The 25,428-nt window shown below is 48.5% G+C and overlaps 1 protein-coding gene across 1 annotated transcript in view; it reads left to right on the top strand.

Moving 5' to 3' along the window:
• Positions 1-760: 760 nt before the first annotated feature.
• LOC106744667 overlaps positions 761-25,428 on the top strand; it is an 87,762-nt gene continuing 63,094 nt past the window's right edge. The window contains exons 1-3 of the mRNA XM_014619598.1: positions 761-768; positions 3,823-3,924; positions 20,673-20,731. Of these exons, the coding sequence (XP_014475084.1) occupies positions 761-768; positions 3,823-3,924; positions 20,673-20,731 (169 nt within the window). The remainder of the gene's footprint in view (positions 769-3,822; positions 3,925-20,672; positions 20,732-25,428) is intronic.

Raw genomic sequence — 25,428 nt, 5'->3', positions numbered from 1 at the left:
AGACGCGATTATTACAGCAGGCTAACGAGCGCGCGCTGCCCGGCTCGATTTCCTCGTTAATATACGCTAAATGCCGCGCGCGCGGAAAACCCTCCCAACGCGCTTCGACTTTTCCCGATGCAGATGTTCTTGTCGTAATTGATGCGTGAACCGCACGATGCAATAGAATAAATAAATTTTCCCGTAATTAGGCTCTTTCGAATCGCGCGGAAAGAAGAAGGATGAGGAATCATTGGCCAATGTCAAGTTGATTGTAGAGCTTTTATGTAACGCGCGCGAGAGAGAGAGAGAGAGGGGCGACGATATCTTCTTCTCTGGAATATTTTGTTAATATAAAGCGATGCGTGGTTTTAATGAAACCTGCCCCTTCGCGCGGCTGAGATATTTGTATTCGATATCGAATCTAATTATTGTAATCGCGATCGTACTTTAACTCGATTTGCAGCCGCGCGCGCGGTTTTTTTAAAAAAAAAAAAAAAAAAAAAATTATAATTACCAGCGCATCGCCTTCGGTCATTTGTATCCGTATTATCGGTACATCGCGCTGCGGGGGCAAAACGAGAGAGCGGAAGCAAGAACGGGAGGTAGAAGGATAGCGCGCTTGCGATGGTTTTCGCGAAGAGGGCGTCGAGATTCTTTCCGCACGGCACTAGCATAGTAAGAAGCAACAAGTGACCTTAAAAACTGCGGGGGATAAAAATACTGGCGGTTGATCGAGAGTTTTGCACGCGCCGTCGCTGAGCCAGCGGTAGATTGGGGTATGATTGGGTAAGTGAGTTTTTCGAGGTTGGAGTAAACCGGTTCGGGGCGCGAATGCAAAAAGTGCTGCAACCGTGCCGAGATGCAGGCCTGTAAAAATCGCGTCTCACGCTGTCTCCCATCGCGTTTCCCCTCAACATCGATCTTCCCGCGGAAATGTGTCATTCGCGATTGACCGCGCGCGCGCGCTCGCCCGGCCGAATCGCATGCCGATCGAGATTGCCGCGTTCTCCTCTCGCGTTTAAAGCCCTCTCTTTATTTGCGATATTAATTTCGATGTTTGACATGCATAACACGCGGCGCGAGAGATTTAAGCAGGCTTTATATGCACCGAGTTATATATATTCCCCGCATAATTCGAAAATACAAGAAAAAGCTTTCGGCTTTTAATTAGAGATATTATTACGGACTCTTCATTATTTATGTCGCTTTGCATTAAGCTCCGTGAAATATACTTTTACGCGCGGGATTGTCAGAGCCGCGCGCGCGATTGTGTGCCTTATAATCGTTATAAACTTCTTCCATAAATCATCCCGGCGAGGCGCGGATGCGCAAAAATCCACGAAAGTGACGAACGTGTCGCGTCTCCCGCGAGCGATGTCTGTCGCGACGACAGATACGAACGGGGGAAGCGAGAGTACACGGCGTATAGTGCACGATCATTAGAGCAAAGGTGGTAGATTCCAACCCCTTTTCTCGTTAGTTCCGCCGTCGGCCACCTAAGCAAGAGCTCGCCACTGTCCAGCAACCCTTTCACTACCACAGACCGCGCTCAACCCCTTAGTACGCACGTACAGGAGTCCACAGACTCGCGGCGATTTTTCTTCGGGGCACCAACACAGGCAGCCGGCGCTTCACCACCACGAGCGCACCGCCACCCCATCGGGCCGCGATACAAGCGCGCGGGCTAGTCGGTGAGGTTGCGCGTGTCCTCGTTTCGCGTATCGAAAGGGTAGCGAGCCTCTCTTTTGCCGGCGATCGCGCATGACCGAGCTCGCTCACCGTCTTTCCCACACACCGCTTTCGTCCTGTCGGAGAGTGACCGACTAAATTATAGGTCCGTTCGCTTGTTTATTCACGCTTAATTACGCGAAAACTTGGTAATGCTCCGGGTGTGTGTTGTGGTTGAAAAAAAAAAAAAAACGAAAGAAAGAAGGAGGATCGGTGTCGAGAGAGTTTCGCGTTACCGACGATCTGAATCTCGCGGCGAGATCGCGTCGAGATCCTCGATTTTTCATTCTCTCGCTTTTTCGCTTAACCGCGAAAACGAAAAACAAGGGGACGCAGGTTGAGATCTGTTTAAGATCGCTCGGATCGCCGGCGTTTATTTAAATCCGCCGGTGATCTCGCCGATACGACGAACGCACACCGTCGCCGCTCGGAAATACCGATGTTACACCTCGTGGTATCCGCACGGCTCACACTGTCGCGCGGCTGCCGTCGGTGTGATAAAACTCGGTCGCTCACTCTCGCACCCGTGGCTCGCCGCGTCTGACCCTCCTTCTCCGTGTACACCTTCAGCCAGAGGGTAAGAGCGCGTGGTCAGCTTGCAGCGCGAGCTCCTTTCTCTCTCTCTCTCACCCCTTCCGTCTCTTCGCCCCTCTCTTTCTCTCCCTCCTTCTCTCTCGCACCCCCGCTGTCTCTTCCGTCGCCCTACACCCCACCGTACTTTTCTCTCTTTCGCCCTCTCCGCGGCCTCCGCAAGCTCCGTCTTCCTCTTTTGATCGCTGTCCAGCGCGTCTCGGACGAGTTCGGTGGCGCTCGTATCGTTCGCCGACGTACATCCCCGTCGCGCCGTCCTTTTCCCTCCCTCACCCCTTTCCGACCCCGGCCACCCCGTACACCCACCAACGACGATTCCGTCGCGAGCTTACACGATCGAGATCTTCCTCGTCGCACCGCCGATTCTCCCGCTGCTATCGTCTTTCTCCGGACTCGTTCAGGACCGCTCGCGAGACTACCGTCGCCCCGGGTAAGGATGCCCTTTTCGTTCGGCCGATATTCTACTTTCGCCGGATGCCCATCCAGCGTCGTTCCAACGAAATCCGTGTCGCACACTCAGCGTTGAATACTCTCGTTCCGGCTGATAAGAAAGCAACGCGAAATGATAAAGATGGAGTGTGCGACGAGCCTTGCTCTGAATGAAATCGTCCTCCGACGAAATCGATGGATCGTTCGGGACGTAATGGGGCGGTCGGCGTGAAAAACGCGCGCGCGATCCTTAAATAAGTTACAGGCGGGGGCAGCATAGCGTAGCGTTAATCGACGTAAACGGCGTCTCGCATAAATCTTCAATTTTACCGCTCGAGGCAGTCGGTTGCCGCGTATCCAGCGCCAAGGGGCGGTCCTGCTCCCGTAGCACTTTTCTCCGTCTCTCCGCCGGTGCGTCGTCTCTCACAGCAACCCCCTTCAACCCTTCGTCGGGGCTCCGGCCAGCGCGCGGATCTTCTTTCTCGTTCGTTTCCCACCCGATCTCTCGTCCGTCCGCCGTCCTCGTCGCTCGTGTGAGCGCGCCTAGGAGAGCAATTGGGTGGTTGCGAGTGCGCACGGTAGAGGCGCCACCGTACGGGGCAAGCGGCCAAGAGGGGCCACCGGCTTGCTCCGCCGCTGGCCGGCGCGCGTAGTTCTCTCCCTTCGGCTTACAGCATCCGCCGGAGCTTCTCCTCTCTCCGCCTACGCGGTGCGAGTGTGCCGTGTGCGCCAGTGCGCCCGCAAGCCCGAAAGTTCGCGCTCCGCCACGCAGCCCAAGCTCTCTCTACCCGCGCGCTGATCGGCCACGTTCGTCAGGCCGGGAGCCCCCACGCAAAAAGAGACACCGGGGCCGCGCGCGCGAGCCGAGAAAAGGACGAGAAGAAGGAACGATTTGTTTCAAATATATTTCGAAGAAAAGGGAAACGTCTTTCTTTCTTTCTTTCGCTTTCGTTTTCTTTTTCCCAATAAGAAGAACCGAAAGAAACTCGCGGAAAGAGAGGAAAGGTGCCGGAGGAGGACTTTTTTAACGCGGCTCCGACGTTGTAGATACTGTGATGTTAAGAGCTCGCGCGGGAGCTCGCAGTGAGAGAGGAACGAAGAGGATCGTCCTGCCGGCTTCGAGTGCGCCGATATTGTGAACGTCTTCTTACCCGTCCTCCGAACTCGTCTACCTGGGATCGGCGCGACAAACAGGTGAGTCCTCACGAGATCGACCTCAGCGAGAACAACCCCCGGTTCCTTTCCCCCCTTTCCAATCTTCCGTCCCGCTTCTCTTCGCTCGATCTCGCGAGCGCGCGAAGCGGCACTTGTGACGATCGGGCCTATCTCATTACAGCGGAATTACGCGAGTCAACGAAGGCAACGCCGAAACTTGGACGGATCTTACGTATCTTTCCGCACGAGAGGGCTTTCCGCTTTTGCGGTACGCGCTATTTTGCCGATACGAGAGACACGCGGAGAAATTGTCGCGGCGCGAACATATAAACAGGACTGCATAACGACTTTGACGTTTGCCCTTTGACACGAGGCGTGGGTTCAGCGCGCGATCTCTCTCTCTCTCTCTCTCTAAATAGCCGAGTACATACAAGCACTCACTTGTACGTACAATTAAGCGGCCTTATGATTGTCACTTGCCTTCCTCCAGTAGAGAGGCACGTTACGAACATAACTTTGAAAAAGAAAAAAAAAAAAAGGAACGACGTATCTCTCGCTAACGAGCGAAGCACTGCTTATCCTTCACCTCTTACGACGTCCGTGATGCACCGACTGTTTCTCCTTAGAGTAGTTACACTCCGCGCGAAGGAAGAATTCTCGATCGTGTGGTGATGCCAACGGTGACGGGTGTGTGGTGTTTGTGTGTTGACTGTGCTAACGTCGAGGAATAATTCGTATAAAATGGATTCGCGTTTCAAAACGGCGCTCATAATACCGCAGTGTTAACAAGATCTGAATCTTGGCGATTCTAAAGTACGACGAGATGGTGGTGCATATAATTACCTACTTAACGGGACAAAGTGGATCCGCGTCGCTTAATCACATCAGTATAAAATGCATCGCGTAACGCAGTCGCGACAATTACAAAATGAAATTGTGTTTCGTTCCGTTGAAAGAAAAAAAACAAGGAAAAGTAGACGCGTCGGTGTACTTATATGTCGAATATATTTCAATCGAAATTAAACCTGCGTTCGATCGCGCGATCGGTGCGCTAAAATATCGATAAACCACGCGCCATCTGTGTGAAATCCAATTGGCAACTGAAAAAAGATTCGAGTGGAAAAAATGTGACCTATTACGTGCGAGTCGTGTTACAGCGTCTTATATTCAGATTTCCATCCGAATTATATAATGCTTCTGAAATCAAAAACGACAACGTAACATCTTTGTGCAATGTAAAAAATTCCGCCGTTAAAAGACCACGCCTCGACAGATTTACGTGTAATATAAAAATCACATAAATGTTGCGTTGATGAGAAACGTGAATATAAATGTCTAGCGATGAATAAAAGATTGGGTCGATACATTTAAATTGTAGGGAAAAAAAAAGTAATAGTAAATTTCGTGTAATGGACGCGACGAGCTATAAAGTATCCAAAGTACCGTATTCTAACACCGAAGTATAGAAAAATAAAAGGATATTTCAAACGCGTGATAATTCGGCAAAATTTATTACGAGCGTCTTCGTCGACAGTAGATACGGCCGACTGCTGTCAGCCGGAAAAGCCAAGACGTCAAACATTGTTCCGACGGCAGCCGTTTAACCCGCGACAAAACAAGACAGCGTAAAGCGCGACTTCGTTTTTCAATCGACGACATAAATTTAATTGAAGCCATTCCCGAACGAGATATAAATCAAAACGCGCAAATAACTCGTAACGCGGCAACATTAATACCGTAATCAGTGCTGATGTTCCGAAATACAAAGTCTAAACGAGAAAAAATTATAAACCGCGTGTCCTGATTCGCCGATTAAAGCATTTTTACATCGATCCGAAAGTATTTTAGTCGGATAACACGCGTCATAAAAGCGTTTCGTTTCTACGGTGGCGAATGAACAAGTACTCGGTGGAATAAAACTCATAGAAAAAGCGTAAGCTGTTGGCAAAAAGAATTCGCGATCGGTGTCGTAAAGTGACGGTTAATCACTCCGTTTTCGTTGATAATCGTGCGGCAGATTCGCGTAGACGAACACTATAACTTCGAACTTCAGACAAGCCTTGGAAATCCAACTTTTTTTTAGCGTACACTTGAAATTGTGATCTGTAGCGATGCCGAAAACGGGTTGCACGGTCAGGTACGCAGAGCAATGACGTATCCGGATAGCACTTTTAACATCTTGGTCGTACTGCCGTTCGTGTAGAACTGAAGTCACCGGCAGGAGCAGCCAGGTCCGACGAAGAGTCCAGTAGAACCAGTTTCACCGGTTTTAGGGTTAACACGCTTGAAGAAGAAAAAACCGGAAAAAAACAACGAAGAAAAAAACTCGAATTTGGAGCGGAAGGGTTGCAATAAAGCGCGCGGCGCAACTGTTTTGCTGTCGGAATGCCGCGTGCAGTTAGCGGTTCGATCGATGGTCGCGTATAAACAGCTAATAATCAAACGAATCGTGTCATAAACAATCCCCACGGTGGGGGTGGTGGGGTGGTGGTAAAAGTATAAATGAGTGTCGATCGGTAGTGGGGTATACATCCAGGGGTGGGGGTGGCGGCTTCGAAAAGCGCAGAAAAGCTTGACCCGCATAAAAATTTGTTTCGATACATCCGCCACCCTAGCGACTCTCACCACTGCGGGGGTGGTTTCGTGTGGACGTATCCCTCGTAGATTTTAGAACGTCGACCTGTTACGACGTCTGAAGTCTCTTCGTATCTCAAGTTCGGACGAATTGCACGCGATTGTTACGCGCGCAATATTCCGAACGTTGTTTGCAGCTTTTCGGCCGGAATACTTTGCCATTCGGCCCTTTTCGATCACGCGCGTACTACGCGAGCCAGCCCCTATAGGCTATAAACCAACTTGAAATTGATATCAGTTTTCTAAAACTCCGAGTAAACCCTAAACGATTATACTCGTTCAGCCATTTAAATCGATACGATCCCGTGGTCAAAGGGCCAGGCGCGAAAAAACTTTCGCGATAGCGCGTCGCAGGTCGAAAGCGCGTTCTTGTGTCCGATCGACTACGTACCGTTCAAGCATAACTCTCGGTTATCAGAAAGAATTTCCGTGATCGCGTTCGTAGTCACACTCAAGAGAGGGAAATTAGTTTGATTAAAACAGAGCGTTCTTCATTCCAACTTTCTATATGATGCAGTTTTGAGTCGTGTGATTAAATTGCCTCGCGGAATTTTAGGTCTCCCTTTTCTCCCTCTGCTGCTTTCAAAATTTCTCTCTGAATAAGTATTCGTGTTGTTTCCATTTCATCGCATGTATCTTATCACCGTTTGCTTTACTAGCAGTAACTATTTAATCGTTGTAGCTATTTGATCACCAAATATTTCAAAGTTTTTCTAAAGAAGCACTTCCTTGAAAAGCGTCTCTTCGATACGCGAACGTTTTATGCGCATCGGTCGCGCGATTGAATGTTATTGAAGTACATTCGACATACATGTCTATTTTTCTTTCTTATTTTTTTAAATGAAACAATACACAATTTCTGAGAAGTACTTCCTTGAGAAGCGTCTCCTCGATACACGAATTAATATACAGCGATATTGAAGTGATTGTTACTTTGTATGTAACTTTTCATATATCCCCGATTCAAATTTTCCGAGTTTGCCAAAATTGCGTTCATTTTTGCAGTTACAAATAATCAAAAGAAGGATACGGTCGGTGTATTCTGCAAACTTTTGTTGACCATAAAGCAACATGGCACGAATGGCTTTGAGAATCTACGAGTGCCTTTTTATCAATATATTATTTATAAAAAGCATCCTCCACCTCGTATTTTACGAGAAACTCGCATTTACAGATAAGCATTATATCAACCTACACATGAAACTTCACGCAGAATACGGTGATTTTACCCCCCTTTTGAGAGATTTCCCTAGAGAAACGTCCAGATGAAACGTAATCTTACAAAAATTGCTCATAGATCGACCACGGCGAATGACGTTCATACACGCCCGGAAGATATGCTTTTATATTCTCAGTATTAATTGCACTCCCATTTGGCGCATTACGTTTAAGATGACTCATTTATATCACGTCTGTCACAGTTTTTCGTGTCTCGATTTCAGCTATTGCATCATGCAATACGAACGTATCTCATTACCTATGTGTGTGCACTTTCCACTCAACCTTAAAATTCCATTTGTATCTTTCCGGATGGATTTTTTTCCAATATAAACGCGGCAGATACGAAAATATCGCTCGTTCTCCGATTCTCCGCGACGAAAGAATGACGAAGCGTTCGAGAAAGGCACATCCGTTGCGGAAAGGTAAAAAGGCGAACTTATTGTTGCTTCGCGAGAGACTTGGTTAGATCACCACTGTCCCATCTGAAAGAAGAGCTCCGTTCGTTAGCGGCGAGATATCGTTGAAAGTAACGCGCTAGGTCGCGGAGTTCATCCCGGAAAGAAACGCGGCGAAAGTGATCTTGTCGGCGCGTCACATTGACGCGTAACCAGGACGGGACGTATAGTCGTCGAAGATCGATGCGCCTGAAACCGTTCAAAAAAATGACAACAATATATACGGCCAGCCTTTCCCCTCTGCCCCTGTAAAAAACCACGAGGTCGGTCCCGTTGTTGTCTCTCGCAGTGGGAACGCCGGGCGAGGGGTGGGGGATATGTGTGCTCCGAGGGTGAACGGTATGATAACGTCGAACGGGTCGGCACGCGATGTATCGGTCGGTGAAGAGAGGAAAAAATGGAGGGGGTGGGGGATTGTGAAGGTTGCCCCCGAAAGAATCGAAAGTTTCGTCGAGTCGTGGAGAGATCCGCGGAGGCAGCGTGGCGGACGGGGGCGGTTGGAGGAAAGGGTTGGGGTGACTCGAGGCTGCTTGCTTGCTCGCAAGGAGTAGGGGGATACATCGGTGGATCGGGGGTAGTACGACGAGGGGATGGAAAGGACGCGCGCGTAGAGGGGGTAGAGGGTGAGTGGGTTAACTGCAAAACCCGATCGTCCGTGTTTTTATCTTAAGACGACTCTCCTCTCCTCGTAGAAGCCGTACGAGACGAGAAGAAGGGGTTTCGCGTCTCTGGAAGGGATTCCTCCTCGGCGTCGAGCTCGCGTTGGAGGGGTTGAAACGGTGGCGGCGGCGTCGACGGCGGCGTCGGCGGTAGCGTGCGNGTTCTCGCTCCTACGAAAGAGTCGGTGGGGATAAGACTACCCTCGGAGGCAGGAGTGCGTTTGCGCCGCCGCCGTGGAGGTGGCATCGGGTGCTAAGGGTTGCTTATTCGCCCTGGTCCCTGGCGGGGGAGGGTGGTCTCTCTCTCGTCCGCTCACGACGGGGGTGGGGAACCCCTCGTCCCCGACTGCAGGGTTAGGGTGGTCTTTAGGTCTGTCAGTAGCAAAGCGGCGGCCTCATCATACGGAGCTGCCGGGGCTGACCAGCGAGGCCGAAATCACTTAAGACGCGTACACCTTGTAATATACCCACCGGTATAGACGCGCGCACCGCTATCCCACCCACACATACACATACACACACACTACACGCACACGCCGCAAAAACATACACACGTATACACGCGCAACACCGACACACGCACACCGACCCATGAGACTACCGTCGCGCGCGCGCGCACACCTGATACACACACCGGGGAAACTGGCCGCACGGATCCACGTATACCCAGGCATCCGGCTTACATGCACGTGTGTACACGCACGCGGATATACGTCCTAAGGACACGAAGGACCAAACGGCGTCGAGGTGCGCGCGAACGGTGGACCTCGCGGAGTCTCGAGTTCGTTCGTAGTCGCTTAGAGAGGGACAGCGGCCAACACGGACAGAGAGTGCTCGCTGGTGGTGATGACGGCGAAGGGACTCGTTACGCGGAAGACAGTGTCACCGCCGCATTTATATTTCGCAAAATCACCGACCAGTGAACTATTATAGGTGGACTACAGTGCTACAGGTCGATCACCCGGAGTGTCGGTCCACCTTCGTCTTTCGCTCTTCGAGGGGACATTCGTGTTCGCCCGACGAATCCGCGGTTGCTACTTCCCGTATCGATTTATACACGATCGTCCTTCGACACGCCGTTCGTGACTCAGTGTGACACGTGTGTTTATCTCCGGGATAACGTGGTCGCATCGCAGACAAGGTAAAGTTACGTGGCACCGGTGAACCCTCCTTATATTGTGTCTGCGTACTAAGCGATCGACAGTGATTTCACGTGTGCTGTTCCGCGTGTCGACCAGACGACCGAGCTCGTCGTCGATTCGCGGTCGCTATTGTGCATTCACACCGATAATACGGATATTAACGAGAGAGAGAGAGAGAGAGAGAGAGCGATTGCTACGTATCAACAACGGCGCTTGGCGATACCGATCGCGGTGATACGTCGTTTTGGTCATGCGAGAAGCTGGAAGCGGGAGATCCGAAAAGTTACACAGAACGAAACGCGCGGGTCGTTTCTTTCCTACGCCCCGGTGTTTCTTCCTCCCTTTCGCCGAATTAAACCGGCGAGAAGGTCGTCGGCGTTGCGTGCTCGCTACGATCGCGGGCTGTAATGCGTACGTGACGCGCTCACGACTCCCGTTGTAACGCGAACGTAACTTCGCGGTTCCCTGATTTAGTTTCGAGTCGCGGGCGGGTCCGTGATTAATGATGGATGCGGCTTTAAATTAGGACGACAACGTGATATTAAATTAGCGGATAATTCGATACGGAATATAATACGCGCGCGCGCGGTATCGGTATCGCCAAGTGTCGGGATGAAATTTGATTCGGTCGAATGGCGAGGTTATCGATGGGCGCCGAGTGGAAATCATATTTTCGAGGCCCATCAACGTAATTTTAATGCGCTATTCTTTATGAGGTGTATAAAATGTGTGTGACCGACCGTGTGAGCGCGCGCGCGCGCTAGATGGCATGCTGATTTCCGAAGCGGGTGAACGCGCGCGTCGGTGATGTTTAAAAAACCAACTCTCTCTCTCTCGCCGGTGGGGTGACGCTGAAAAGAGCCGCGATTCGTATTATCCGGTGGTGTTTAATTGAGATTTAATTGACCCCTCCATTATTCATCGCGATTGTCAATGCGCGGCTTATGCGGTGTGTGCTACCAGTGTTTCGCTTTCGTTCGCTCATATCATTGTTACGAAATACAATTTATGCTTTTTTTGCTTTCTGTTGCATTTCATTTATTTCGATTTTTCCCCCATGTGCACACCTTTTCCCACGTCTCATCCCTAAGTTTAGCGCGAGCTTTCGTCGCGCGCGACAACGATGTAACCGTGCCGTTGCACTCGAATTTCGAGAGCTCTCGCAGCACGATTCCCGGAACGGCGGAAGCTCGCGACCCTTCACAGTCCCCGAATCCTAAACGTCAATTTATGTTTTATTTCACACGGTGTTTGGCTACACCAAAGTGAGGCGTACCGCATCCAAGGATGCGACGGGTCAAACATGAGATTTCGTTGCTTCGCCAAGTGCAATGTTGTACGTGCTAACGTGAAATTGTGCGTAACGATCAGCGTTTCGCGTAGGGCTACGCGCTCTCGCGTGCGATCGCGTGGATTTTATCGCACGTCGCTTCCGTCGGGAGCCGCGGTCTTCATTTCCAACGTCGCGTTTATATCCACTCTATTTTCTCTCACCAAGAACATGCCGCTGACTGTCCGATAATGCATCGAGATTGCGCTCATCTAATAGGGCCGGTATTTTCCGACCCTTTATTTTTAGCAATCTTAAACCGTTGCCTCGATCCACCATTTATCTGTGAATTTTTCAAAGAATCAATTTAAGGTTCGTGAACCTCTCGGAGCGCAAATACGACAAGATGTACGAAAGAGCGAGAGACATATCTCGCTCGCGAATGCGCTTGCTGAAAAATTGCGGACACTTTATCCGGCGCCGGTCTCTCTCTCTCTTCCTCTCGCCGCGTTTGTGGATTCTCGAGACGTCACGCTCTTATTTGTCATTTATTCTTTTCCGTTGTCGCGCACGATACGGACGAATGAAATAAACGTCGTGTCCGTTGACGTCCGCGCGCGCGAACGTTTGCTTTAGTGATCCGACGAAAACGGATATAGATCACGAAATTGAGTCCGTTTATCACCAAGCATGCCGTAATAACGAGATTTTAAATGGTATGACTATTTAAACGACACGGCTGTTTGTCGCGCAATCGATAGCCGAAGGGAGAGCACCGATTCGCGATGCGGTAAGATTAAACGGTTATTACTTGAGCCGTAATACACCGCCGGCGCGAAATAACGCCGATTACAAGTCGTCTCCGCGGGATTTTCAGCTTTCGCTCGGCCAATCGCCGACGTTTACCGCTTTCGCGAATATTTTCGCCTGTTCTCCCCCCGCATTTTCCCGCTGACTTTTATTTTAGATTACATCTTCCTCGCGCGAGACACCGCGCCGTATCGCTACTGCGTGAAACCTCCTCAATTAGTCGTGTTTAGCCGAGCCTCGTCGCACAGTGAGAAAACGGAACGGGTCGTCGGTGTGTGCGAGCGACTGAAATTACGTTGGCGGAGAAACGTTCCGCTAACTATCACGCTCGAGAAAAAAAAACCCGACGTATTGTTAAACTGGCTGCGAGGATACAGCAGAACATTGAAATTTTGCAACTGTTGTAAGTTTTCCGAGCCAAGATTGAATTGTTCTTTCAGATTTCGACGAATAATTCAATCTCGGCGTGGGAAACTTCGCACGGTTGTAAAACAAATGTTCGGCTGATCGAAACGTCGCAGCGGCGCGACTGCTTGTCTCAAGTGTGCGCGCGTCTTAATGCAGATCGTTGAACGAGACGAGCGCTCGCATTAAGGTAGTTTAGCGCGTCATTATGTGCGCCGAGCTGCCGCCGCGGTACCGAAATAAACGATCGTCCGCGAAGGTTGTTCCTTAATGAGAGAGAAAAAAGCACGGTTTATCAGCGAATACCGATAACGCGAACGGTGGTCTTAGCTATTCTCCCTCCGGACATCGAGTAAGATTGAATTCGTTTAGTCCGAACAGTTTGGCCGCTCGCTCACCGCGACAGATGGAAACTCCACAAATCTCGCCGTCTTTCAATTATCGGAAAACAATTAAGTAAATACGCATCCGCCGATGTATACGTGTGGGCTGCGCCTAACTGCGAAATAACGGACGGAGCGATAGATTTTCGGTACCGTGCCTACCCGCCTGCAGATTCCGGAATTGGATTTTGGCAAGGAAGGAACGCGCGCGCAAAGGGACCGGTCCGTTATTTCGCGGGGTAGATTTCGACCGCGCTTGGTACGATTCTTTGATCCTTCGTGAGAGGCCTTTGACCTATAATCAACGAACGTGTCGAACAATACGGGGCAGCTGTCACTGTCCCTCTCTCTCTCTGTCGCTGTCGCGCGTTATCAACATCTGCCTCGTAAAGCAACGCAGTAAGTGTACACACCCACACGGCAATACGCGCTCGCGCGTACACGCGCGTCCGTAATCTACGACAGCTTCGAATTCAGAGTTTCACGCTTATCGCGAGCGCTCTCCTTCCAATATTTGTTCGCGGCGAAAGGGGGATCGAGTGACTTTTATCAAATGGCTGTATTGTCGTCGAAAGAATGGACGTCGCTTTCCCACGTGTGATGCGCTGCTCCTTAACGTCGGGATCCGCGGATTCGTTAACGGCCGATCGAATCGTGCGCGCCACGTCCGCCGGATTGACACGTTCACGCACACCGACGACGAGGCGCGCGTCAGACGATTTTGACAGCGAGTCTTTCACGCGCGTTTCTCCCTTCAGCCACGAGCGAGAGCGATCGAGGCAGGCCCGGGATAAGATGCTCGGGAGAAAGGACGCTTTTTGCTATTTGATTACGCCCTTGCGCAACCGCCCCGGCGTCAATGGCGGCGGAGAGTGATACATATCGCGCGTGTGTCGTGAGAAATCAATTCTCCTCGTCGCGGAAACATCGCAGAAAGGGCGGGAGCAACTTGCCTGATTAGCTTACTTACTTGCCCGGGTTCATCGAACCGGGATTAAAGTTCGTGTCTCCATTACGGGCGATCTTGGCGTTGTTAAACCGCACTCCAGTTCTTAATTAATTTTGCTAAAGTTAATTTGCCGCGGGGATAAAGGGAGAGATCTCTCTCTCTCCCGGATGTACCGAATCTCGCGTAACTTTTTCTCGGTTAGGGAGCGCGCTTAAGCCCCGACGACAGAGAACTCGGATATTTGGTTTAATGAAATCTCAGGATTACGCGATTACGAATTCAGCGGGGCCTACCGGATTTCAAAGTTCGCATCCGTCCTTGCGCGCGGAACTTGCGTCTCGGTTTCCGGCCGGGAGTTCCCACCTCTCGTCTTCAAGTACATTCGGGTCTGTCACGTGTCAAATGACACCCGAGCTAGCGTTCTCGTATCGTTCGCGTAAGATATCGCGTCTGGGGAAATTATTTATCCCGCGGATACAGTCGACGCGTATCTTTGAAAATTGCACGACGCGAAAGGATCGAAGAACGATGAGGTGATGTTCCGCAATAGTAGACAGAAAGCTTATCTCATTTCCTAGGTACAGCGATATCGGAAATTTCGAATTTGGAGTATCATTTCGGAATATTCGGCTGATTACTCTGGGAACCAGCAAAGATGCTCCGAAGCAGCAATCATGGTGCACGAATATTAAAAAATTATGTATCCAATTTTCGATCTCACTATGTCTAGGAAATGGGACGATCTTTCTATCTACATCTGCACACGAGTGAGGTCCGTAAAGGTGCGGGTACACTTAGCGAACAACGAACGTGTGATGCATTCGCATCTAAATGTGCGAACGAACTTTCTTTAAAGCCATCTAATAAGCCTTACGAGCGAATCAGCCGGAAACTGCTCGGATTTGTCACCGACATACACATTTTCCAAAATGTAACAGCGGAAATTTGCATTTGTCTTTCGCTGGATGTATACGCATCTCGACGTACGTAATGAGGAGGTGTCGGAACGCATATCTCACAGCCACCGCAGACGCCGTAGAACTGCCAGAATGCGCACGGATGTGGGATCGATGCCGAAAGCTGTCTAAGAGACCGAAGCAATCTAAATTACCGTTTAATAAGCGCCGTAAAGGGCGCAATGAGCGAGAGTACGTTGACGGCACTTCGCAACGCCTGGAATCGGCGGTCGCGGGGGGGCATTATCTCCGTGCGAGCGCGCGAAACAAAATAAGTAAATAGAATTAGCCGGAGGCGATGAGCGCCATTATGTGGCTCTGGCGTAACTGCCGTGAAATAAAAAAAGAAACGGCCTTCGAGTCGAGAGTGGATTGTCATCGGCCGGGCTTAATCGCTCGCGTCATTAGCGGAGCATCGCATGTAGACGAAGAGCTCTGATTACACAGCGTTTCCCAACTGGAGCGCGATACTCGAGGATCATTCGAGGATCGTTCGAGAATCGAACTGGCTGCATTCGAAGCCTGGATCGAGCGGCGATTGGGCCGAACTCCAAACAAGTCGGCATTGCATCGGGGCTTTAGGAGTCTAGCCCGCTATTATTATGGATTATGTCCCGGCAAGTGTTGGGGAATAACGCTGTGTAAGCATTCCCAAACGGCGCGGAACGTTGTCAGAATTCGCCAAGTTTCGCCAACTGCCACGTCGCGAGTGGCGCGTTAAGACGTCATTGTCGTCATCGCTTTATGTGACGGCCGCGAGCAAACTTTCGTCAGGCCTGGAATCGTCGAGCCTAATCTCCCGGGACGCGCGCGCACCCGAGAAGTAACGAAGTAGAATGCGTGCGGAATAAAGTTCGCAAAGTTTCAACTTGGCGCGGACGAACTGTTCAAGTGTGCTAGGGACTTGGAAGGAAAGAACCTTGATCTAATCAGGCCGCGTTGCTGCTTGCGGTAAAGAAGGAGAAGGCGAGGGAAAGCGAGAAACTTTCGCGCGATCGATGTATATTTGAGCAGGAAAGTAGCTGCTCACTCGTAGTCTACGTAAGCGAACGAAAACGGCGAGTGCAATGTCGAGCGATGCGGGCGAAAGTAACGAGCAATAAAAACGCGCCACGGTGAAAAGTAACTCTCTTCGCTTTGTAAAGATTTGGGAACACGGGGCGGACTTTTATGGCACACTCCCCCCATCCACACCCTTGTCGCCCTTGCGAAGAAACTCGCGAGACGGCGTTCCTAAGCTCTCGTTGAAACAAATGTAGCCGAATGCCGGTCTATTTGCATACTCATTGTACTGTAAGTGCTTCGCCCTAACGGCGGTGGTTGGCGGATCGCTCGTGTAGACGCGAAACGGGACACGACGGCGAGTGCCTCGAAAATCGTTAACCCGCGTGCGGGAGGGTGTGTCGTCCGCGAATTATTCGAGAGGTTAATTCGCACCGTTACCAGCCTTGGGACTTGACGTCTCTCCGGTTGACGAAAAAATATTCACCACCGTCACCACGGAAACGCGATTCTGTTCGATCGTCTCGACGCGAGTTACGTCATTATGTACGCGCGAATCGGCATGTGTATGGTCAGTCACAAAAACGTGTGCGACACTTTTTTTCATGAATTTCGCAACGCACTCCGACAGGAAAATATATCCGCTGAGAATTACTAAAGAATAAATTCTCCCATTGGACACGGAATACGTTTCGAGATTTGTTATAAAGGAAACCTTTTTACCACTGACCATACGATATAAAATTAATTTTCCGTTTGCGTAGCACGAGCGATATTGTAGTTCGCGAAGAAGGTGATGAAATTATATCGGTGCGCGTTCTCGCGGCTGTAAAAAGGTACATTCGCAACGATTTCCGGCATCTCGCGGTCGGCCTTATCGAGAACGTGCCGAGGAATTCCCCCGTTAAATCTCTCTTTGCTTTCTTGCGACATCCGATGAAAATCAGGCCGCAAAAACCGCGACGGACTCCCAAGGCAGTACATGCGCAAGGTATCGCATCATCGCGCCAACAATTTCACAATTGCTCGCGCTGATACGTACATCGGATGTAATACGTATCGATGTAACCAAACCGCAAAACACGCAAAACGATTAAGAATGCGGTTATTATTAACGCAAAGTATGCAACGCGCGATACGATAGAGCAACCGGTTTCCTAGTACTAATTGGCGTCGTACATGTTATTCGAAAACTCGTATTGGAGCGGCGATACTTTCGACGCGATTTCACCGGTCGACGGAACGCCATCTTCGAAAAAGAGATAGAGAAAGTGCGGGTATTATGGAATACCCTAAGGTTTTTTCAGATAAATCGAAAACTATTAAAGATAGCTGAAATTAGTTTTCACTGAGTTTTAACGTCAAGTATTTTTATAACCAAGTGTGTTTCTAACGGATTTCGTTTATCTATAGTAAGTTTAATGTTATATCAATCTTTCTGAAGGTGTAGATCTTAGAAGGGTAATATGGAACAAGTTGAGTAAAACGGAATATCTCATTTATATTGTGAGAAAGTAACTTTTCTCGTATTTCGATGAATATTAATAATTGAGTTGTCTATAATAATTATTACATGGTATATTTATTATATTATAACCTATTATATACTTGTATTTTTATACTTTCTATTATAAAAATGTAACAGTGTCATATAAATGTATGTAACATCATATTAGTTCCATCCTACCATTTACGTCTTTTAACGACGTTACCTACCGGCTTTTTTGGCATTTCTCTGAAAGAAATAATTAATAGAATATAATACGCAATACTTATACAAAGTGACAAGTAATATATGGACTATTCCGTAATACTCGACATCGTCATTTTACTTTTTTATCGTATACAATGGAAATATACCATATGACACTTGCAGAGTAGATTACATTAAAGCTATATCGTAACTTTACATGCAATGAAAAGCGATTCAGAATCTGTTAGGAACAGATTGACTATTAAATAAAAGTTGAAAAACTTACCCGATGAAAGTAGCGAAACGCAGAGAATGTAAAATTGGACGTATACATTATTGCAATCTCGTGCTAAACTGTTGCTTTGTAAGTTAGGTCAGGGGTTCTGTGAGTAATAATTCCGCCGTTACCCGCTACGTTGTAATGTCTAACGGGCTAGAAATGTTGATGTTTCATATTACTCGCACTTCTACGTTCTTTCTTCCGTCGAAGAACGAAACGCGCAAGAGTCGTGAATCGCTACGTGGACTCAATGACTTCCGAAAATGGGCAGCACATTGCAATTAATAATATCGGTAATTGGTGTATGCGTGCCGCGTGCCGCTGAACTTCAAAGGTCATCGCCTGGCAGCGCGAGTTTAATTAACGCAATCAAATGAAAATATTCATGTACGCGCCGGCACCGGGGGCGCGGTGTGCGTGCGCGTCCGTGTGACGGCGTGAGCCGCCAGCTCATTATGCAAAAGTTCTGTGCGTTTCCCGCAATTTCAATATTCGTTCAATTCCCGAAAGGCTCGCAACGGTAAATCGTGGCATTGACACAGATCGCGCGCGCTTCGAAATCGGATATAACTCGACTTTTCGATCGGCCGTTTTAAACTGCCGTCGTGTGTCCGACGCGTATATCGCGCAAGCGCTCGCGCGCGCATGTTACCGCAATTAAAATAGTATTTCGATAGGACGTAATGAATGTAAAACGTTTCATTGCATATTTAGCTCTTCGTTCTCTCCGCCATCAGGCTGAATGAAATTATAATACGTTTATAAATGCCGGTGATACGTAATTGCGTCGGGTTCACACACGGAGGTGTATTCGAACGTTTAGCGGAAGTCGCATTAAAGATAGGTCGGGCGAATTTTACGCCGCTGGTTGCCCTTCCGCCTCGCGGATGTATCGTCGATATGTCTTGCGTCGAGCGTAAAATTCGACGCTACCTTGCATTGCGACTCCGCGCATTAATTACGGGGTGAAGAGATCCCACGATGTCTCTTGTTTCCGACACTCTCGAAGTCACATAGATTTTTCATTTCACGAAGCAATTTCGAGATATTCGTCGAGGTATTCGTGCAATTACAGTAGATATTATTTTCGTTTGGCGTTCTCTCGACGTGAAAAAAAAATGTTCATAACTTTCCCGTGTATCTTCTCTTGCCCCTCTCTCGTCTCCCTTACTGCTTCCCCTCTTCTGCACGGTCACGCGTAATCACGCGCGTTCGTGAGCGACACTCGATCTAATGTCAGATATTAACGCACATCCCGGAAATCGTGCAGCTTTCTGTCGCTGGCTCAGCAGCAATTGGTGTCCTTCGTCACCCCCTACAATTGTCTCGAGAATACGAGTGGAGGCTCGCACGGTAATTGCGAATCGACGTATCGCGTTAACGCGTCATGCCGGCGCGTCATATCTGCGCGATTGCGCTCGACGATAAAGTTTTCAGGCCTTAAAGCGTGGGAGTGAACGCATCTGAATGCGTGGCCTTAGCTGGAAAATAAAGGAACCCGCGATTTCATCGATGCACTCGCGCACCCGCGATTGTTTCACAGCAACGGAAGAATATCATTCGCGCGCGCGTCGTAATCTACGCACCGTCATCAGACACTCATTTCGGTGGCATATCCTACTTTGTGCTCTCTTCGCGCAAACTTATCATTTCGTCGTCGTGTCCCTGAGTTATGCATATCGCCGTTGCCGACAACGACGACACTGCCGCGACGGTCTGTCGCTGACGAACGTCAAAGTTTAAAAGTCGGTGACAGCTGGAGGCGTATCTACCGTTGAAATCAATGCACGCGCAAAATTACCGGCGAGTCTATAAGAAAATTATTAGCAAATTCAAACGTCCATTTCTTCAATACGTTCACCGGTCAAGCTCAATATTTCATCGTTAAGTCCTGACACTTATCTCCTCCGCCGAGATTTACGGCTCCGAGGTGTTACGCGCGAACGAGCCGCGCCTGCACTCCGCGAGTGACACCTGAAATTACGATGTCGCGACCATCTGCCCGCGCGCCGATCGGACTTTCATTTAAGGAAGAGATCATCGTAAATCGCGACGGGCTATCGACAGACAGACAGTAAACGTTTTCCTCACGAGAGAGAGAGAGAGAGAGAGCGGGCGGTTTACGAGCGGAAAATAAACGCGGCATCGAATTATATCGTTATGCCGACGCTCTTTATACCGCAGGAACGCCTTACGTGCTCGAGTATCCGCCGTAATGCAAACCGGTGCACGCGAGCTCGCTCAACGCGCGCGTACACGCACCCACGTATTGACACTTCTGCGGTGCAGCGGCGTGTGATGCGCCGACATAAACGCGCACGGTTCGCTGCTGCACCCCGCTGCGTGCGTGCGTGCGTCGCGCCAGTGTGCGTGAAATCGACCACGTGTGTTCGCCACCGTCGTCGTCGTCTATGCGCGCGGAAGGCTGGCGGCGAGGGGTGTCGCAGTCGGAGGAGAGGAATCGGTCGGGTACATGGACGCATACTAATTAAAAGCCGTATTGTCGCGGCACGTCGCGCGAAGATGTGCCAATTACATCTCGAAGGAGAGTCTCCCGCCGGGCGCGAATGAATGAAGCGCGAATTTATTAGCGCCCGCTTTCTTTTTCCTCCGTCTGAAAGGACCTCCCGGCATCTCCCACGCGCGCGCTGCCTGAATCGGCGTACTTGCGGTACACCTTCGACCCCGCGTCGCATTATACGCGCGAGAGCCCGCGAGAAACGGCAAAATTGCCTGCCTGCAACGCGCGCGCACTCCCGCGGGCGTATCACTCGCGATAACGTGGTCGTAGCGTAACTGTGATTGTAGCAGGCGAGAAAGAATATAAATAAGAAGGAAAAGCTCGGCGTACCGTTCGTTAGGGAGAGAGAGAGAGAGAGAGAGAAAATACGAATGTCGGATTTCTGAAGGTTCGTTTCGTTTGTTTAGATTGACGAATGACGCCGTAGTAGAGAGCTGGTTGGTGCGCGGATACTGGGACGCAAGAGGTAAGTTTCTCGTTGAGATTGAGCGATCGAGCGTTCGGAAAATGCAGGACACTCGTCGCTCGTTAATTTATTTCCACGTCAATTGACGATTACGTAGATCACGCGCGCGTAACACAGTGTTCTATTTGTTACGGAACAATTATTACGGGCTTATCGTGTCACTATCATCTCCATACTATCGAATGTACAATATATCGAGAGCCGTCTGCTCGATTGATCGTAAAAAAGTATCATACTTTCATTTCGACCCGCACCTTTCGTTAGTGTGAGGTTCGAGACGAGCTGGCACGCAGTTGAAACGCGCTTACAGATTATCACTCGTGCAATATCATTTCGCGAATTGTAGGTAAAGCAAGCGGAATACGTCATCGCCTTTCGTGATAAGGAACGATTATTAGGGCGTAAATACAGTAAACACTCAATGTAGTTTCATCTCATTTTGCTATTTTTTCCGTGCATATTTCACGGTCATGCGAGATAGATACCCGAATCGAAATTTTGAATCTGTATTAATTTTGCAAATTCCATTGAACTTGGAAATCCGCTGCAGAGACTCGAAATATAATACCGTACAAGCTATTGTCTTATCTTGACGCTGTGAATGTTTGCTTATTGTTATTTTCTGCAAGTTGAGGTTTAAAGAAGCTACACAGATATTTCGGAATTACTTAATGTTTATTTGTAACTCCCAACGTTTTATATTCTGCACTTAATCTTGATCCTTACTTTTAATTAGCGATGTATTAATCATATAATTGACTCAGCTACAAATATGTACAGTACATAAGATAAGCAAATATTAAATGATTTATCAATAGTTTGCCAATAGAAATTTACATTTGGATTCCACACAAAAACAAGACTAAATAGAAATGAAAAGAAGGCATTGGCAGAGATGAACAAAATCGGACTTATGGCACAAAGCATTATTAAACGCACAAATTAGCACTTGCGAAATTTATATTAGATTTTGAGGCCGGCATTCATAATTGTAAATTATTTACGATCTTTGTTTGAGAGTATAATTAATTACAGATTCATATCCGCGTGGACTGTTGTTTGGATATTTGGATCAATACTTCTTGTTCTATGAAATAAACACAGGTACGGATGAGTAATTAGTGATTCGTAAAGCAATAATTATTTGTTAAATGATGACAGACACTATGGATGCCGGTCTAAATTTCAACTCGAGTATTTTCTTATATTCAAAATTCGCCGAATAACCGTTCACATCAGATATCTAATAAACAATTTCACACACCTGGAAATATGTGGCGTACCATTCATATTTCCGCGTCCTCGGTGCTCCGTCCTGACTTCCGGTTCCAACATCCTGCTACCGGCTGCTTCGCCGTAGCACTCCGGAAACTCGCTCGTTGCACTAACACTCGCGTAGATGTGATTCGATCGAAGAAACGCATATTAACTGACACCGAAATATTTTAATCGTCCGATGGAGAAATTTTGTAAACGACACACCAAACACGTAGTGGTATGCTAGCCGCTCGCCGGCACGAGACGTGATAACCGATCCACAGAGAAGTACGCGGCACGCGAGAGTGTCAAAACAATCAAAATACTGCGGATCTTCAAGACGGTCGAATTTGAATGTCACTCGTGCGTGACGTACTTAACCGAATGTTATGTATTACGTGTCGAATCGGGGCACGAATCGCACATCGCGTAGTACGTGTACGGATGCGTTAATTATATCATTCTCGTCGTGTGATTAGAATGAATCGATAAAAATGTGATAAAATCGTGCGATAAACATTTCCTCGACTATTGAAATATTTAATCGGGCTCCCGCGTTGGCACGGCGTTAACGTTTCTTTGATCGAATCGTGCCTACGGAAATGTCAGTGCTAGTGCCACGAGTGAGTATCCGGAGTGAGGATCATGATAGAGCAGGAGCAGGAAGCTGGGACGGAGAAAGCAGGATATCAGGACGCGGCCAGGGATACATAATATATTTCCAGGTGCGTGAAATCATTGGTTATGCGAAAGATTTTCAAAGGACGTTTTTACTTACTAACAATAAGATGATACTCAAGTCGAAATTCGCATTCATAGTTTGTTATCACTTAACAAATAGCTTTATGAATGTCTAATTATTCCTCGATTTCTATTTATTTCATATAATAAGAAATACTGATACAAACAGCCAAACAATGGTTCGTGAATATGAATCTATAATTAATTAAACTCTCAAAAAAATCATAAATAAATCATAATTAAGCCGTACTTATGAATAACAATTTTAGTACGTAGTAAAAATTTTGTAAACATTAATTTTTAATTTTGAATCTTCAAATTTTAGTTTCCAATGTCAATAAGAAAATAATAATTATAATTCTGAACAAAGAAAGTTTTATATCCCCATATTAGTTGTTTAATATTTGCGTATATTTCATATACTATATTTGCGATTAAATAAATTACACATATCGGATTTTAGAATAAAGAATAATCACACATAAACTGAGAGATACGGTTGAATATTAAATAATTCTAAAATAAACTTCAACATGAAAAAACGGCACTAAGTAAAAACTTGTAACATTAAGGTAAGGCAATAGCCTGTACAGCCTGTACGATGTTATGTTTCGAGATTCTCCGTTTGGTTCTTTAAGTTCGACAGAATTTTGACAGAGTTAATGAACCAATATTTCGACTCGGGTAGTTCTCACGTTTGAAATCCTATTTCGCCGCGCACTCGCCGTTCGTTCGTCACTTTATTATTTCATCACCTTGAATCTATTTTCGACGTTCGGTCTGTATTTTGTAAGATAACTTTCCGAATTTCCAATGCTCCCGTATAGATTCTACGTTCGTCACTAATACCGGGCTCATTTATGACGAAAAATATTGTGCGAGAGCTTTTGGTCTCTTCCCGATCTGAATACACGGAGCGCGCGAAAGACGATATGAATATATAATACGCGAAATGATAACAGCGCGCGTTGAATATTAGGTAACGTCTGTCATAACTCTCCGGGAGCAGGACAGTGGTTCTGCGACCGTCCGTGTTCATGCAAAAATCACAAGATCGTCGCCTGCTATCTCCCCCCCCCCTCTCTCTCTCTCTCTCCTTTTCCCGGCTTTCGCCACAATTCTCGTCTTTCTCGCGGGATTATGCAAGCGAGGAGTCGAGATCTTTCTCGCGACGTGGTCGATACTTAGAATTTAAAATGCATTTCATATCGTTACGCTCACCGCCATTCTTCACCGGCACTTCCTCTCTCTTTCTCTCTCGGCCTTTGCCGCGTTCTCCCTTTCTCTATCTCGCTCTTCCACTACTAACCCACCCCTAGCCTCCCACGTTCCTCCGTCCTGCTCTCATTCCACTTTCCAAGACCGCGCGGTTCTCCTGCCCGCTTGTTCAACAGACGGCATATGTGTCTTTATGAACGGTATGTGGAGTAGACAAGTGCATTAAAACCTCGGGCGTTAGTTCAAGCTTCAAGAGGTAGGAGGACGACCGAGGGTAGCGGCGGGGGCGGATGGAGGAGGACTCAGGAGGGCACACAAAAGAATGCAAAGTAAGAACCGCGACCTCCGCTAACCCCCCCTTCCTCCGTGTCAGCCACCGCGGTCCTCCGCTTCGTATTCTCTTCTAGCCGCACCCTTCCGCCCCCTTCCGCCTCCTCTCCTAACCGTATATCTTGGCAATCCCGTTTCGTGCGCTCCTCCAGCGCCGTGTAATCCTCCTCTTCCTTTACCATATCGTTTTTCCTATACCGAGGTTACAACGCATTATCATACAAGGCGACACTGCGCCTCGCCTTCCCTTAATTGTTTCCCGGTCTCACCATCTCACGAGGGAGCGAGGAGGTGAGGGGAGGAGAGTGGGTCACCTCGTGACGCGGCGGTGTTCTTGCCGCTATCACCCGTTGAAGTGCGAGAACCACGCCGAGGAGTGTTTTCTCTCTTTGCGCGCGAACTCGAAAGCGCGAAAGGGGTGAGACGAGCGCGACGATTTACAAGTGGTCACCGGGGGAGGGGGGGGTAAGGTAGGGCGCCGAATTCTCCATCAACGCGGGATCCTCCGTATTCCGTAATGTTCGACATCAAAGGCCGGGGGACATTTTGCGCGCCGTCGACTGCGAGAAGTTGCACGGACGCTAAACGAGGGAACGGCTCGTCCGCGCTCTTATTGGTGTCTACGGGCGGAAGATATTTTTTTGTGGCTCGTTGAATTCGATGCCACAGATGTCAACCGGTATCGGTTGCGACAAGCGGTGCCCTTTGCTTTCGAACACGGCCGATTTCGCGATTTTGCACGCGCCTTTAACGGATAGACGCTTCGCGATTGGCAAACGGCCGATTGAAGCGATCGATCGTAATTGAGAACGGTATAAGTGGCCGAGGACAAAAGGACGCGGAAGAAAATTGCTTCAGCGTCGAGTGGATTTCGGCGTTTGCAATCATTTATTCGTGGATTCCTCGGCAAACGAAGAAAAAGAAAATTATCAATCATCATTCATGATCTCGCGCTCTGAAGTGATTAGATTCATTAATCGATGTTACTTACGTCGCTTTACGCGAGGCCTCTTGACGATTATTACGAATTAGGCTGAACGCGGCGAAACGGCCGTTTTCCTATCGACTTGGAGAAATCTGAGATTAGCCGCACGAAGTAATGAAGGGATAACGGCCCTTTCAACTTTGCGGTTGGTTCCGACATCTGTCTA

This window comes from Dinoponera quadriceps, unplaced genomic scaffold, assembly GCF_001313825.1.
Source record: "Dinoponera quadriceps isolate SergipeBrazil2010 unplaced genomic scaffold, ASM131382v1 scaffold1352, whole genome shotgun sequence".
Taxonomy (NCBI): domain Eukaryota; kingdom Metazoa; phylum Arthropoda; class Insecta; order Hymenoptera; family Formicidae; genus Dinoponera; species Dinoponera quadriceps.
The sequence above is the reverse complement of the archived record's forward strand: the minus strand, read 5'-3'. Positions and strand labels throughout refer to the sequence as shown.